Source organism: Cyanistes caeruleus, chromosome Z (genome assembly GCF_971803275.1).
Source record: "Cyanistes caeruleus chromosome Z, bCyaCae1.hap1.1, whole genome shotgun sequence".
NCBI classification, from domain to species: Eukaryota; Metazoa; Chordata; class Aves; order Passeriformes; family Paridae; genus Cyanistes; species Cyanistes caeruleus.
In genome coordinates, this window is record NC_141732.1 from 8,087,181 (window position 1) to 8,101,923 (window position 14,743).

The window sequence follows — 14,743 nt, forward strand, 5'->3', positions numbered from 1 at the left end:
CTGGGCCAGATTTCCCTTCTTTCAGTTTTACAGTGGAAAATTCCTAATGTGGAACCATAGGTGAAGAGGAAGGACCAATGTTAGTTGCCTTTGACAAAGGAAACAGTTGAAAACATTTTCTTCCTCAAGCTGCTCCTTTTGTGGTATGCTGAAGGTCATGAGCCTCTCTCCTGTGATGTTATGACCTTTTCCAAAGCTGTGCTGAAGTGGCGCCAGTGAAAGAAAGGTATTGTTTCAGCCCTTCACTCCATACTATGCCTCAGGCCCACTGGGACCTGCACCACTATGACTTGGAGACGGGATGGTGAAGGGTAACTTGGGACTGCTGAAGGCAATTGTTTTCTGACTGGCACAGGCCATGATTGCCTAAATCTGACCTAGCTGTGTGCTGCCATGGACATCCCCCCAGACATACCATTGCAGGTAGGAGGAAGGACTGCCCCTCTGCACCATCAGGGCTGGCTGTGCATGCTTGACAAAATGGCATGAAAAATCTACTTTGCAAGAGGCTGCAGCAGGTTAGCTGTAAAGGGAGCAGGTTGAGACCCCTCATTCTCTTTCCCCTCTCTCTTTCACTCTCATTGTTTACCCAGCTCCAGACCATCCACAGAACAGGACCAATATGGGATCTAGGAACTGGTGATATTCTCTGTTGTTTATCTCTCTTCTCTGCCTTTATTTCTGCCCTCCCTCACCCTCCTGGGCAAAGCAGCTGTCCTGTTCTACTCCATTCTAGGTACCAAAGTTTGCTGTGGGAGCGTGTTGTGGCTTGTCAGCCAGCACCTTAGAGAAGTTTGTTGTGGGAGCTGGGAACTTATCAGGTGTACTGTAAAAACTTAGGGCTCATTAGCCAGCACTTTTTCGTGTTTTCATGATACACAAGAAGTGTACCGTAAGATTTAAGAGCTTGTTGAGCAAAACTTTAAGATTCCAAAGAGTAGTCTAGTTGCAGAAGCTAAGACGGCTGTACAATAAAGCACAAGAACTCTCTGACACCTCTCTGGTGTCTTTATTAAGCATGACAAGAATTTGCAACAAACTTCATGCCCCATTCTGATGGGTTGGCACAATGACCCCAAACTCCACAAAACACCTTAGAAAGGGACATCCCAAAAAACAACCCACTACAGGCAGTGCTGCAATCTCTCTATCAGGAGAAATGCAAGTCTTTTTATACATCAAAAGCAGCGAGTACACCCTCCTAGCCCTTTGAGAAACACAGTAGAGTTTATTCTGAAAAGAAAATAGTGTCAGAGAAACAACTCTGTTTCCATTTTTTTGAACTTAGAAAAGAAAACTGACAATATTTGACAATTGAGTTGTCCGTTCTCCATGCTGTTAGTGGAATTTTAGTTAAAATCATTGATTCTCTTTGCCTATTACTTTAAAATATTTTTCCTTTAAAAAAATTAAAATAGTTGCCTCTCGCCTTTTATTCCAAAATACTATAAAATAATAACATTTCTAAAACTATTTTTCCTCCTTCCTGAGAAGATGGTGTTCTTCTCTCTTATTACAAGGCAATACGGCTTATAAAACTTGCTCACAAAATTGGTCCTTCTGCTGTTAAACCTCCAGTTCCCCATTATAGCTCCCATTCAGCACTATCACATTAATTTCTTTGTGCAAGAAGTCATTTTTAGTCTATTCTCCTGGCATAGTGTATGTACTTGACATATAATCTCAGTAAATTTTCTCAAACTGGGCAACTCCAGAACTTGTTTTATTAGGAAATGAAGAGTATTGCTTTATAACATGCTTTTCCAAGATGTAATAGTGGCTGGGGCAAAAGCTATTACTTTCCCCCTTCAATAATATTATCTATAGCAATGAATTGTTCTTGAAAAAAATTATTTGATTGGGACATAAAAATAAAATTTTGACTCAGGATCAAGTTAGCCCAGACCTTGTTTGTCTGCCAGAAAATTTACTCTCTGCAGGTTGCCCTGGCTGACATCAGGTAGCACAGAGAAACCAGAGCCGAGCAGATATGCCAGTGGCTGGACAGAGAGGAGCCCTGGAGACAGGCTGAGGGCATGGCCCTGCATCAAGACCAGCTGCCTCTGCTGGCCACTGTGCCTTTGGCATCTGCTGCCCTGCAGGAAGAAAGCACTACCCACCGTGAGACTGTGTGAGGGAAATAATTTATTTCCTTTTCCTTCAATGAAGATTTGTGAGAGCCCTGCTGGAGTTGCCAGTGGTTTGACCTCTTGCAGGGCTGGGGAGAGTCCTAGCAGCTGAGGACCCTTCTCTTAACAGGGTGCAAGGGTCCCCACAGCAATTAGTCCCAGGACAGGAGTGGAGGGGCTGAAGCTGCTGCCCTGGGCAGAGGGACCTGGGCAGAACGAACTGCCATGGCTCCTCCTGGGTCAGGTCCCACTCCATGGGGACAGGCACAGGTAGGGGTTTGCTGGGGCCGCCAGGGAAAGCATCCTCCAATGTGCCATCTTCCTCCTCCACATCATGGACTTTGGGGCCTTGGGCAGGAGCCCCTCTCCAGGAGCTGCTGGTCAGGAAGCAGCTGGAGCTGGTGCAGCTGGAGCTGAAGCTGAAGCTGGAGCTGGAGCTGGAACTGGCACTGGCCACAGGACCGTTCTCTTCCCTGATGGCACCAGAGCGCAGTAGCCTCTGGACCTCCTTGCCACACTGGCCCACGATGATGCTGATGACGCCATACACCAGTCGGAGCCATCTGGTGCTCAAGGACAGGCTGCAGCCCCTGGACCAACACCTCGGCATTCAGTGCCTTGATGCACAGGTCCTGCAGGATGGAGCTCTCTGTGGCCTCAACCAGCCACCACCAGCGCCAGAATATCCCCTCCAGCTGCTGGCACAGCCAGGACCACACGGGCTCCAGTAGCTGCAGTGGTCCAGCAAAGTCTGGCCCACACCTCAGGCAAGAGGCCACCCACGAACTCCAGCCCTGAGGGGCCCTGCTCAGCTGGGGACAGTGTCCCCCATGGAGCAGATGGACAGGACATCAGCGGGCCATGGTGGCTGTCCTTGTCCAGGTGGCCAGGAGCTCTCCCTGCTTGGCTGGTGGCCACTGGGAGCTGCCCAGGGGCAGTGCTGGCCTTCAGATACTTGTCTGCAAGGTCAGAAAGCATGACTACTGCATCATGCAATAGCATGGCCTGAGAGTGACCAGCACTTCCTCAGCCTGGAGTGCACAATAAAAACTTTAAGCAGATTAAAGACAAGGGACAGGTCTTTGGTGCTTCAGGAAGGATTTATTCAGAGGGTTCAGGGTTTAGAGGAAGGTCCAGGGTTATATATGGGTAAGAGGGGGAGGCTTGGAGGGTCAGGGTCCAATGGGAACAGGGAAAAATGGTGCGGAGACGGGGTTAGGGACAGGAACAACCAATGGGAAAACAGGGGTGGAGGAATGCACCAAAATAGGGCCAATGGGAGTCCAAGGGAGGGAGTATGTTCTGGAGGGAATTCATAAATGGTAAACAGGGGCTGAACAGTTTGACATAAACTTGACAAGCCAATGGGGGAACAAACAACGCTACATTAACATGTAAGTATGAAGATCTGTGGGAGAGAGGCCTTCTCTCACCCCATCCTTGGGAGGTGTTAATTGTTGCCTCCTTTCCAAGATTGCGAAATGGGGACTTTAGTCATAGACCCTTGGGCCTCCACACCTCACAGTCTTTATTAGTGTCCTGCAGAGTGGGCAGAAGGGATTTCTGTGTGCCCACTGCAGAATGCAGCCTTGGCAGAAGCAGTGGCGACAGGAAAGAGCAGAAGTAACATCCTCCTGAGAGTCCTGGCATATTGAGGCAGTTGCCATCTGTCTCTGTGACCATATCAGGAGTAATGGCTCCAGGACTGTCAGCTAGATCTGCCAAGAACAGGCCATGGCCAGCACCAGAGAGGCCTGGCTTGATCCTCTCGGCTTCACAGTCTTCGCTCAGCAGGAATTCAGGGCCAGAGTGGTCCTGCCAATGTCTGGATGGAAGCAGTGAGTGGCACAATGTCACAATCCATCCCCCTGTGATGACACAGTTCACTGCTCTGTGACAGTAGCCTCCACCCCCAGTGACAACACAAAAGGCATTCCAAGTCCTTGGGACCCCAAGATAAGCAGTGAGGGACATGAGGTCTCAATCCAGTGCTCAGTGATGTCACCATTTGCACATCAGGCTCCTCAACACTGTGATAACACAGCAGGCCTTCCATCCCTGCAAGTACGCATTGTCAGGAGAAAAAAGGAAATCCTGTTTTCTAATTTAATTTTCTACATCTCCATGTCCCTCTTCCTCAGCCACCTGCATCACATGTCCTGGGCCCCATCTCTAATCCCTGCTCCTGACACCTTGCCATGGTTTTCTGGGGACAGTCCTGGTCAATATTCACAGGACCTCTCATCTGCCTCCTGCGAGAGGCAATCACATCCAGGCCTCTCAGGCCAGGCTCTGCACAAGACTTTTTCCCTTTTGGTTTAAAGTTCAAAGTTTGTACTCTCTGCAGCCCTCTTGGATCAAGGGTGATAGAGACAAGGACCCTTTGCACCTGTGCTTAGGACTGTGGAACTGTTCTGCCTTGCTTGCTCTGTAAAATAGGTCCTACCTACGGGGGCTCCAAACCCAGGAAGAAATTCTCTCAGCCTTCTGTTTTGGCAGCAGTTCTTTCATTGGCACAATGACAAGACCAGGCCGCCATCCTGGGAGCATTCCTGAGGTGACAAGGACACACTCCAAAGGACATGTGTGAGAGCCTGAACAAAGGAAATCTGCAAATACTCAATGGTGCCCCAGGGTGCAGCTCTGCTTTTCTCCTCCTGCCTTTGCTGAGTTAGTTGTCTTCCCCAGGGGAATCCTGAAGAATGGGAAGAGCACTGTGCCAGCAAGGTGCAGTCTGACACTCATTGCTGACCAAACAAAAGCCTCTTTGTGTCATTCAAGCTACAGAACAGTGGGAATAAATAAAAAACCTGTCTGAATCAGTGCAACCAGGCCCCAAGAAGAGTTAGGGCCTGCCTCTCTGCATGGTTGTGGGACAGTTCATGGAAAACTTTGATCAAAGGAGCAGCAGTGGAAGCTTGGCATTAGGACAAAGTTGAGTTTTTTCAAAGATTAGGATGCTGCAATTGAATTCCCAGTTCCAACACTGCTGTTGATCCCAAAATGGGAAGTGCTGTTGAGGGACTAGAGGCCATGCAGAGAGGTCCATAGTGGAGCATTCGTAAATCATTCTGTGTTGAGACCAGCTACCCCTGCTGCCCACTCTCTCTTTTGCATTGGCTACCCTGCAGGTGTTCAGCTGTAGCAGATTTCTTGTGGAAAAAGTGCTGCCCACATGGGCCTTTGGCTGTGCTGCTCAGGACATGGGTGCCACCCATGGTGGGGCACAAGGGTAAGGGCAAAGGCACCAGAAGGCTAAGGAAGCAATGCCCAGAGACAGTGTAAGGGAAATAACTTTTTTTTTTTTTTTTTTTTTTAAGTAAAGGGTTGCAAGGGCTCTTTAGCTTTGCCAGTGGGGGGACCTCTTGTAGGTGGGGGGAGAATCCTAGGCATCAGGGCCCCTCCTCTTTGGGGGACACTGGGGACCAGAGGATCTAGGCCTACTGCTCTGGGCAGAGGGATCTGCCAACATCACACTTTCTGCTCTGGCTTCTCCTGGGGCTGGTCCTGTCCTGTGGATATGGCATCACTTGGTGGGTGGCTGTGACCCCTGGGCCTGGCAGCCTCTCCTGTGGTGGCTCCCTCCTCCTCCATGGAGACTGCAAGGCTGCTGCTGGCTGGAGTCCCCATCTGAGAGCTGGAGGAGCTGGAGCTGGAGCTGCTGCTGGCTGTTGGTCTCTCATCCTCATCTGCAGCAGCATGACAGCGCAGCAGCCTCTGTGCCCCTGAGCTACAGTGTCTCACAATGATGTCGATGGTGCCCTGGACCATTGTCACTGTGTGTTCCTCCAGGATGCTCTGCAAACTCTGGATCATGACGTCCCGGTCTGGCCCATATACACGGAGCATGTACAGGATGCAGCTCTCTGCCAGCCACCACCGCTCCCTGTACACAGTCTCTGTCCTTCGTCGCAGCCAAGTCCGCACAGGGTGCAGAAGTTCCCATCGTCGACGGAAAAGTTGTGCCCAGATCTCAGGCAGGACGTTGCCCACAGCTCTGGCTGGTGTCTCTTGAGGAGAAGAGGGATGGATCAGCACAGGGGGTTGGGGGCTGTTCTCATTCTGGCTGCCAGGAGCTCTCCTTGCCTGGCTCATGGCCACTGGCAGCTGTTCAGGGGCTTTGATGACATTGTCCAGGGACTCGCCTGCATTGTCAGAAACCCTGACAGTCTCTATTGCTATTCTGCAGAGTGGGCACACAGGATTTATCTGTGCCCACTGCAGGATGCAGCCTCGGCAGAAACAGTGGCCACAGGGCAGAGCAGAAGCCACATCATCCCAGGTGTCCTGGCAGATGGCACAGTTGCCACTCATCTCTGTGGCCATACTTGGCCTCTGCAGCACATGGGGAGAGCTGAGGACCAGGAGCTGCTCTCTGTTGCCAGTGTCACACCCTGCAGTAGAGGGGAGGAAGGAATTGCCAGGTTGCCGGAGAAGGACATCCTCCAGCCCCCTGAGCCCCATGGCTACCCTGCACAGCTCACCCTCAGTGCTGCAAACACCCACAGTGCCTGGTTGGGGCAGCCACTGGGACCTGCCAGGAAAAGACACCACTCAGCACTAGAGAAAACTGGCTCAACCCTCCATGCCTTGCAGTCATGCTTGGTAGGAGCTCAGACCAGAGCCAGACTGGCTCCAGCTCTGGCCATGTCTGAATATAAGTTGGGAGGGACGAGATGTCACAATCTGCCTCTCACTGATGTCATCCTCCATCAGCAGGCAATGACCCCATGAATGCTTGTCAGTAGAAAGTAGAAAATTTTTTTTCTTGTTTTCAACTTCTGCATTTCCATGTTGCTCTCCCTTGGCCACCTGCATCTTGTGTCCATAGCCCTGTGTCTCATCCCTGCTCCTGACATCTTATCAAGGTTTTCTGTGAGGAGCAGAGTGGTGGGACAGTCAGCATGGACTGTCTGTGGCTGGATGATGTCTCCTCCTGTTACTGCCTTTCCCTGGGCAATGCTGGGACTTGGAGAACCTGGGTGCTGGTGGCCAGCCCAGGTTGAGAGTCTCCCACCCCTGTGGATTGTGTCACCGCTTCAGGGAGAAGCAGAAAGGAATGTTTTGCTCCAGCTGCATCCGCTCCTGCTGGGACTTGCCCACAGTGCCAGGTCCCTCTCCACTTCCCAAGTTTCTGTATTTCTGGAAGCCAGTACCTTTGTGCTTCTCCCCACAACCTCAGGAAGGAGCTGGAGTTTCTGTCCCTCCAGAGTGGAGTAAAAGGGCCAGAGTAACCCTGTGATAACTAAAGAGAGCCCAGGATCCATCACCATGTGGGCCATGCTGCACAGTCGTCCCTTTCTTGCCTCTGGATATCGTCAACACTGAGGACAAGCAGTTCTTTTTTCTTTTGGAACTAACTTCTGTTAGTTTGAGGGTTAGCTGATATGTTGAGTATGCTGTGAGCAACCACAACACGACTCTGCCCTTTAAGATCTCCTCAGGTGGCAGTCCCTTTACTCTGTCCAGTGGGCTTCTCATCAGCCTTTCTGGGAGAGGCCATCATATCCTGGCAAGGGCCTGCATAATATTTTGTCCCTTTTGGTTTGAATGTCAGAGATTGTACTCTCTGCAGCCCTCCTGGATCAAGGGTGATAGAGACAAGGACCCTTTGCACCTGTGCTTAGGACTGTGGAACTGTTCTGCCTTGCTTGCCCTGTAAAATATGTCCTATCTACGGGGGCTCCAAACCCAGGAAGAAATTCTCTCAGCCTTCTGTTTTGGCAGCAGTTCTTTCATTGGCACAATGACAAGACCAGGCCGCCATCCTGGGAGCATTCCTGAGGTGGCAAGGACACACTCCAAAGGACATCGTGTGAGAGCCTGAACAAAGGAAATCTGCAAATACTCAAATGGTGCCCCAGGGTGCAGCTCTGCTTTTCTCCTCCTGCCTTTGCTGAGTTGTCCTCCCTGCCTGAATCCTGAAGAATCTGTCAGGAAAATTTATCCATGATGCCAGAGGTTTATGTCGAAAAGGAGACAGACTCCTGTAACTTTATTCAAATAAAGACAGAGGCCATTAGCATTTCCCATGGAGTCTCTCAAAATGTTGGGGGACACAGCCTCCTTTTTATCCTAAGCTCCCAGCAACATCTCCCTCTTCCTTTCCCCCACTTTCAGAAGAACATGAATCACCTGAATCACCTACTCTATGTCCCCCTCTAATATGCACCTCCATACTGTACTTGAGAGGAATGACGGGTTTGTCTTTACAAACAAGCTGTGGGTCTGCTGATGAAACTATCACTGATAACAGAAACAATGGGATGGATTCCACTGAAGGATGAAAGAGACACTGAGAAAACACCAGGAATTCCAGAAGGGTTAAGAATTAAGAAGGGGATTCTGCATTGGGTGGGGGGGAGGGGAGGTATCCCACGTATCAGGCATTCCAGGAAGTCTGTACCTCTCAAGTACCTCAGCCATAGGTAAAAGGTAAAAGCCCATAGGGAAAGGAAGAAGGGACATGCAGCTGGCAAATGAGGATAAAATGGAGGCTGCGCCCTCCAAAAATTTGAGAGACCCCAGGGGAATGCCCATGGCCTCTCCCTTTATTTGAATGAAGTAAAAGGACTCCTCTGTCTTCTTTTTGGACATAAACCTCTGGTGTTCGTGGATTAATTTTCCTGACAATTTGGGGGCTCGTCCGGGATATTTCCACCGTCCAGGGCGGCGGGCAGCGAGCGGAGCTGAAGGCGCGCCTCACCCAGTTTCGGTGATCAGCTCCCCTTGGTGGCGGCCGGCACCGAGCGATCGATTGGGTTCCCGAGACTGTCCAGGAGACGAGTGGCGGACCAGGGGGGTCCGTGAAGAGTCCACAGGGAAGGACCACTGAAAATCTCACCGGTGAGTAAAATGGGATCTTTGGGGAGCAAGCCTGGGAGGGCACCCATGGAGGGTAGCACAGGTCAAACAGAGCACCCATGGAGGGTTGCAAGGGTACAGCTGGGAAGGGGTCCTGGCAAAAGGGATGACGATCCCACAATAACCCCGGAGAGTCCCTTGGGGAGAATGCTGAGATCTTGGGACAGATTATGCATTCACCCAGAGGTAACTATGGAGATGATGGTAAAATATTGTTACTATGTATGGCCAGAGTATAAGTTGCCAAATGGACTTAAATGGCCACCTTATGGAACAGATAGAATTAATTGGTGTTGAATTCTGTGGAGGTATCTAGCAGAGAATTGGAAAGGATGGACTGAAAGGGAATGTGGATTGATATGGTTTAAACAAGCAACAGGAGAAATCTATGTGTTAAGAAAAAAAGGAGAAGAGGAAAAAGGGGGGGAAGAGGAAAACGGTGAAGACTGGGATGTTTTTCAGCACCTTCCCCCGTCTTGTCCTCCGGTGTTATCAGCTGACCCAGGGCCAGCTGCAGGTCCCTGTATCCTCACCTTCCAGAGCAAAGGGATCAGGGAAATGCTGTTTCTACAGCTCCTCCTGAAAATAACAACGGTGTAGGGGGAGGGGAGCAGCATATCATATCACCCCCTAGAACCAGAAGGGGGACTCAATTTAGGGTATCAGAAGCCCCCCGGACCCAAGAGACAGGGGTACACCAAATGCCACTCCACCAAGTCCCTTTGGGAGGTCAAGGGGGAAGATTTGGGTTTGTAATTGTACCACTTACTACCCAAGATACAAGAGGATTGAAAAAATAATTACCCCCATATTTGGATGATCCCAGAGGGGTGGGGGGAAAAGATAGAAGAATATTTGGGAAATGCAGATTGTATGTGGAAGGATTGGAATTTTCTTTTGGGGATTTTGTTTGGGTCAGAGAAACGAATGATTTTGCAGAAAGCTCAGCAGTCGTGGGAAGATGAACATCCACAGGCAGCAGAGGGGGCTGGACCTAATGCACCTCCAGTGGATGATGCCATCCCCCAGGCAGACCCCCAGTGGGACCCAAATAACCAGGCCAGTCTGACTCACCTCCACAATTATCATGCTTATTTGATTAGGGCAAGCAAATCAGTAGTTCTCAGAACTAACAACATAACAGCTAAGGCTATGTCGTTAGAACAGGACAAACATGAAAGCCCCTCTCATTGGTTAGAGAAGAGTAGGGATGCCTTGCAGAAGCATGGGGGGATGGACCCTGAAGGGGAAGCCTTTGACACATTTTTGAAAGTACAATTTGTTACTAAGGCTCAGCCTGACATAAGGAAAGGAGTACAAAAAGATCAAGAGTGGCAGAATAAGCCTCTAGAGGAATTGGTGAGAAAAACACAGCAAATATATGTAAAAATGAAGATGAAGAAAAAGTAAAAGCTAAGGCAAAGATGATGGCAGAGTTTTTGCAGCCCCAAAAGAACAAAACACATGACCGTGACTATCAGGCAAGCAGCAGGGAACAATCTCTTCTCCAGACAAGTGACGTAGACTGGCCAGTGGCCTTGTGGAATACAAATTCCATGGCTGGACTGTCCTTTTTACTATCAAGCTGCAGAAGTACTATTTAGCTGGTTAAATAAACATTACACTCACCTATGCTCCCTCTCTGTGCCAGCTCTGTTTCTGAAGTGCACGGGGCCCCGTAAATCGTACAAGGCAGTACTGCCCCACATTCCTGTGTGGGCACAGGCCTGGAAGTACTGTAAGAGGCAGGAAGAGCCTCATGCCTCCCTTGAGGCACTGTCTTGAGGAGCAATGTGTTGGGCAGTCCCAGCCTTACAGGCAGCCAGGTAGTTTTGCAAAGGTCACACTGATGGTTCATATGTGGAAGTCACCACACAGAACATAAAATGAATGCATGGGGTAAGATCCTGAAGAGGCATGAGAAAACAGGTTGAGGCTCAGACGCAGAAAAAAATCTTGGTTTAACCTAAGAATGACCACAAACAGTGCTGACAGTGATCACACCCATTCATATCAGCCTTAGAGTAAAGTATGTGAAGTACTAAGAAAAAGCCAAATAAATAAAAACAGCAGTGGTATAGAAGAAAAAGAAACAACTTGAAAGAAAGCATGAAGACTATGTTAAATGATCAAGGAAGCCTTACTGGTAATAATTTTTATTGCTTTTTAAAGAAATACAGGTCTTCTAACAGTGCCTAAATTAGTGAACTATTGAAATATGACTTGGCCACAGGCCTCTGAAAGACTGAGCTTCTCAAGGTTTGAGTCACATCTTAAAGGTGAAAAATAACTGAAACTGCAAACATCAGTGGGTGCACCCAATCTCAAAAGTCTCATGCTCCTTCTTTTTTATTTAAATGAAATTAAAATAATTAAATTAAATAATAAAAACGAAAAAAATAAATTTAAACTAATTAAAAATAATTACTGTTAAATAAATACCATTAAATAAAAATTAACATTTCCAGCTGCCTAGTTGTTTGTATGAATATATTCAGCTCACTTGCACTGTGGATGTAGAAGTACACTTAAGGAGCCTTTCAACATATTTGGAATTAGTATTTTTTGTAACTGACCTGCAAGACCGATTAATTAACATTTATATTCTCAAACCTTTCACTGGGTAGAGAAAGCTTTAACTGTAAACTGTCTGTAACTTAACTGCAACTTAAAACTGTCTGCTATGCTATTTTAAACCCACATGAGGTCCATTGTTTCAAACTTTGGTTTGAACTTAACTGTATTTTTAAGTATCAACTGCACACTACTCTAAAAAAAAAACAACTCAGTCAAAAAACAGGCTGGCAAGTAAACACTGAAAACAAAACATTTCCCTCTTATTTTTCCACTTGTAGATGCACAGCATTACAAAAAATGTCAGGAGGTTGTTGTGTCGCCTTCTTCCTCATCTTTATTCTAGACATGCTGCTGGTTCTCATGGCTGATGTTTCAACAACCTAAACCAGCTGGAAAAAAATCAAAATGACTAGAGAATAATTAGTACCCAGTGCACCTGTCTTTCACAAGCTACAAAGGAGAGACAGTACTGTAATGATACACTGTACATGCACAGCTTTCCCTTTACCACAAAACCAGCAAGCAATGCATAAATAATTACCTCTGTCACATCACTTGGCATGCTCAGTCAGTTTTCTTCCTGACAAAGGAATACGATCCCAAAGCTCCAGCAACTGCTCTCCAACTTGTGGTTCCAGCTCCTAGAAATGATCAGGAAATGAGGGAAGTTACCTGCACTGCTACTACTGAGCTACTACTGAGCATACAGAAACTATTTATTACTGAATTGTTAGATAGGTTGCTGGTGATTGCTTTCAACCTTTCTAGAACAGCTCATCCCTATTGCTATTGGGACAAACATTAGAACTTCTACCAGAGCAAGGTTTTCTTACTGGGGCTCAGTAGGAGATAAAAACTTTCACAAGCCATCCTGGCCTACAGCCTGTTTGGGGTGTTTTTATTCACAGTGAGATGTTGGTTCTCACAAAGATAATTCCCAATGAACACGCTACCACCATACATAAGAACAGATGCACCAGATACTTTCTACCTCCCACAGATCAGTCACTTACTACTAAACATCATTTTCCACATCTTTTAAGCTGAATTCCATGAAGTGTGGTGGAGAATGTGGAAAGAGGTCACAGGAAATACAGTGGCCATCCTTTCCTTGTGCTTCTTGCCCCCAATTTCTTTAAACTGGAAAGGGGTTTTGAAGAAGAGAAGATGATACAAAAACTTAAGCTCTTGAATCATCAAGGAGATATTCTGTGAAGGGATGGGGAGAGGGCAGAAACTGCCACACAGAAATTCTGTGTCAGTTCTTTGGTTTTTTGTAGTTGCAGCTATTAGGGTGTGGCAGACTGAGAGAACACATCTCAACCAAACAAGGCACAAATCTCTAGAACTAAATTACAAACTCAAAAACACACCCAACTTCTTTTTGGAAGAATTCACCTTTAAATATTTCTTTTAACACATAAACATGAAACTGTTTTGATTTTATCAAAACAACTACATTACTTCAGCAGTAATTCTGCATTAGCTGAAAGTACAATACATCAATGAACTGTGAATTCAGATTAGCAGATATATGAACAAGTGGAGATAAATGTCAAGGCTGAACAAGCTAATAAAAAATACACAATTCTACAAAGTAAACTTTAGAATAGAGTAACATTACCTGGCCATCTCTACTTATTTGTACTTTCTTACTGTCATTCCATGGGTTGAGCAAATGGTGTGCAAACTGAAAAGGAATGCTTTCTTTTCGGATCCAGTCCACCTTAAATACACCTCCAAAACCAGCAGATCCCCAGTCCTGACTTTTCTCACACCCGATTGCTGAACCCATTCTAGCAAAACCCTGGGACAGAAATTGAAATATGAAAGAACAGACATAATGACATATCTGTCTATGGTTGAATGAGATAAGTAACTGAACTTCCTATGAACCTTTCAAAGTAGTTTCAAAGTGATTCACACACTGTCCACGTGAAGCTGGAGCTTCCAAAATGTTTTCATCTACAAAGTTAGAAGCATCACTTCTTTTTCCACTGAAAATATGCCTTGTAGGGTTTGACTATAAGGAATGTCTCTCAGTGACAAGATTATCACTAAAGGTTTTTTGAGCTTTGTAACAGATTAAAAAGCTGCTGCATAACCACCTGAAGCAGAAGGAAATCAAGATAAATGTTCTACTACAGTATAGTCCATTAGATATTCATATTCCTTGTTACTTTCTAAGTCCTTGTTACTCTTAATTTTTGCAGAAATCCATTTGTTCCTTCTCATGTTCCCTCTATGTTAACAAACTTTTACACAGAATTCATAGAGTGCAGCTGTTCTTCAAAGAAAGAAGTCAAAGTTGCTTTTATTTCATTCTTTAGAGAAGCTGGACAAAATTCCAACATGACATGTATTCAACAAGAAAATGAATGACACCCCAAACCCAAGACAGCATCTAACTTAAAAGGACACCATGATTTACCCACACACCAAACAAACAGAAAGTAAACCCAACCCCACAAGAAACATATCAACTGTTCAGGTGAATTTATGCCATTTAGGACTTAACAGTCCTAAAAGGACTTAACATTAACATTTAGGACTTAACAGTCCTAAAAGATGCAGTTTACCATGTAAATCATTGTGGTTGTAAGACAAGCAGTCCTAGATATCTCAAGCCAGACTTAAATAAGAATTAATAAAAGGAACAGAAGAAAAAATGAATGTGAAATAGAGACAGTTGTGACAAGAGAAAATTAATAGAGAAGTTAATCTCGCATTCCATGAGGGTGCAGCACACTGTCAAACCTGGAAGGGCAGGGCAAGGTCAACCACCTACATTCCTGACTTCGGTGTGTCTCCCCTTCCCCACTTCCTTGTCTGAGAGCACCAGTGCAACAGCCCGTTTTCAGTATCAACTGACTTGCTGAAAATAACTTTCCAGTATTACATTTGTATTTGCCAAACCATCATAAGTAATATATCACTGCAATCCTTCAGAGGTGCTGCCAAAACAGCTGTGTTTTGGTTGGGTCACATTTGTAACTTTTACAAATAACTTATATATGAAGAAGTTAGTTGAATTCCTTCATCTGGAACAACTGAATTTAGCTGGCTCACAACTGGCTGCAGCTTTGCAGTACCAGGTCAAGTTTTTAAGTTGACCACAGATTTGACCAACAAACTGTTGACAAATATCTCACTGAATATGAAGTCAAGACACA

The 14,743-nt window shown here is 46.6% G+C and overlaps 2 protein-coding genes across 4 annotated transcripts in view; both read right to left on the reverse strand.

Moving 5' to 3' along the window:
• Positions 1-3,210: 3,210 nt before the first annotated feature.
• On the reverse strand, positions 3,211-6,763 carry LOC111941756 (uncharacterized). The gene is made up of 2 exons (XM_023944959.2): positions 6,614-6,763; positions 3,211-6,523 (listed from the first exon to the last, which is right to left on the reverse strand). Exon 2 carries the CDS (start codon positions 6,453-6,455, stop codon positions 5,601-5,603), a length of 855 nt encoding a protein of 284 aa, XP_023800727.1. The 5' UTR covers positions 6,456-6,523; positions 6,614-6,763; the 3' UTR covers positions 3,211-5,600.
• A 4,370-nt stretch (positions 6,764-11,133) lies between these two features.
• Positions 11,134-14,743, reverse strand: part of LOC111941710 (3'-5' RNA helicase YTHDC2-like) — a 31,347-nt gene continuing 27,737 nt past the window's right edge. For all 3 annotated transcript variants that reach the window (XM_086868087.1, XM_023944882.2, XM_023944881.2), the window contains exons 28-30: positions 13,195-13,377; positions 12,112-12,211; positions 11,134-11,959 (exon numbers count right to left, since the gene is read on the reverse strand). In XM_086868087.1, coding sequence (XP_086724213.1) covers positions 12,122-12,211; positions 13,195-13,377 — 273 coding nt within the window. In that variant the 3' untranslated portion in view covers positions 11,134-11,959; positions 12,112-12,121. The remainder of the gene's footprint in view (positions 11,960-12,111; positions 12,212-13,194; positions 13,378-14,743) is intronic.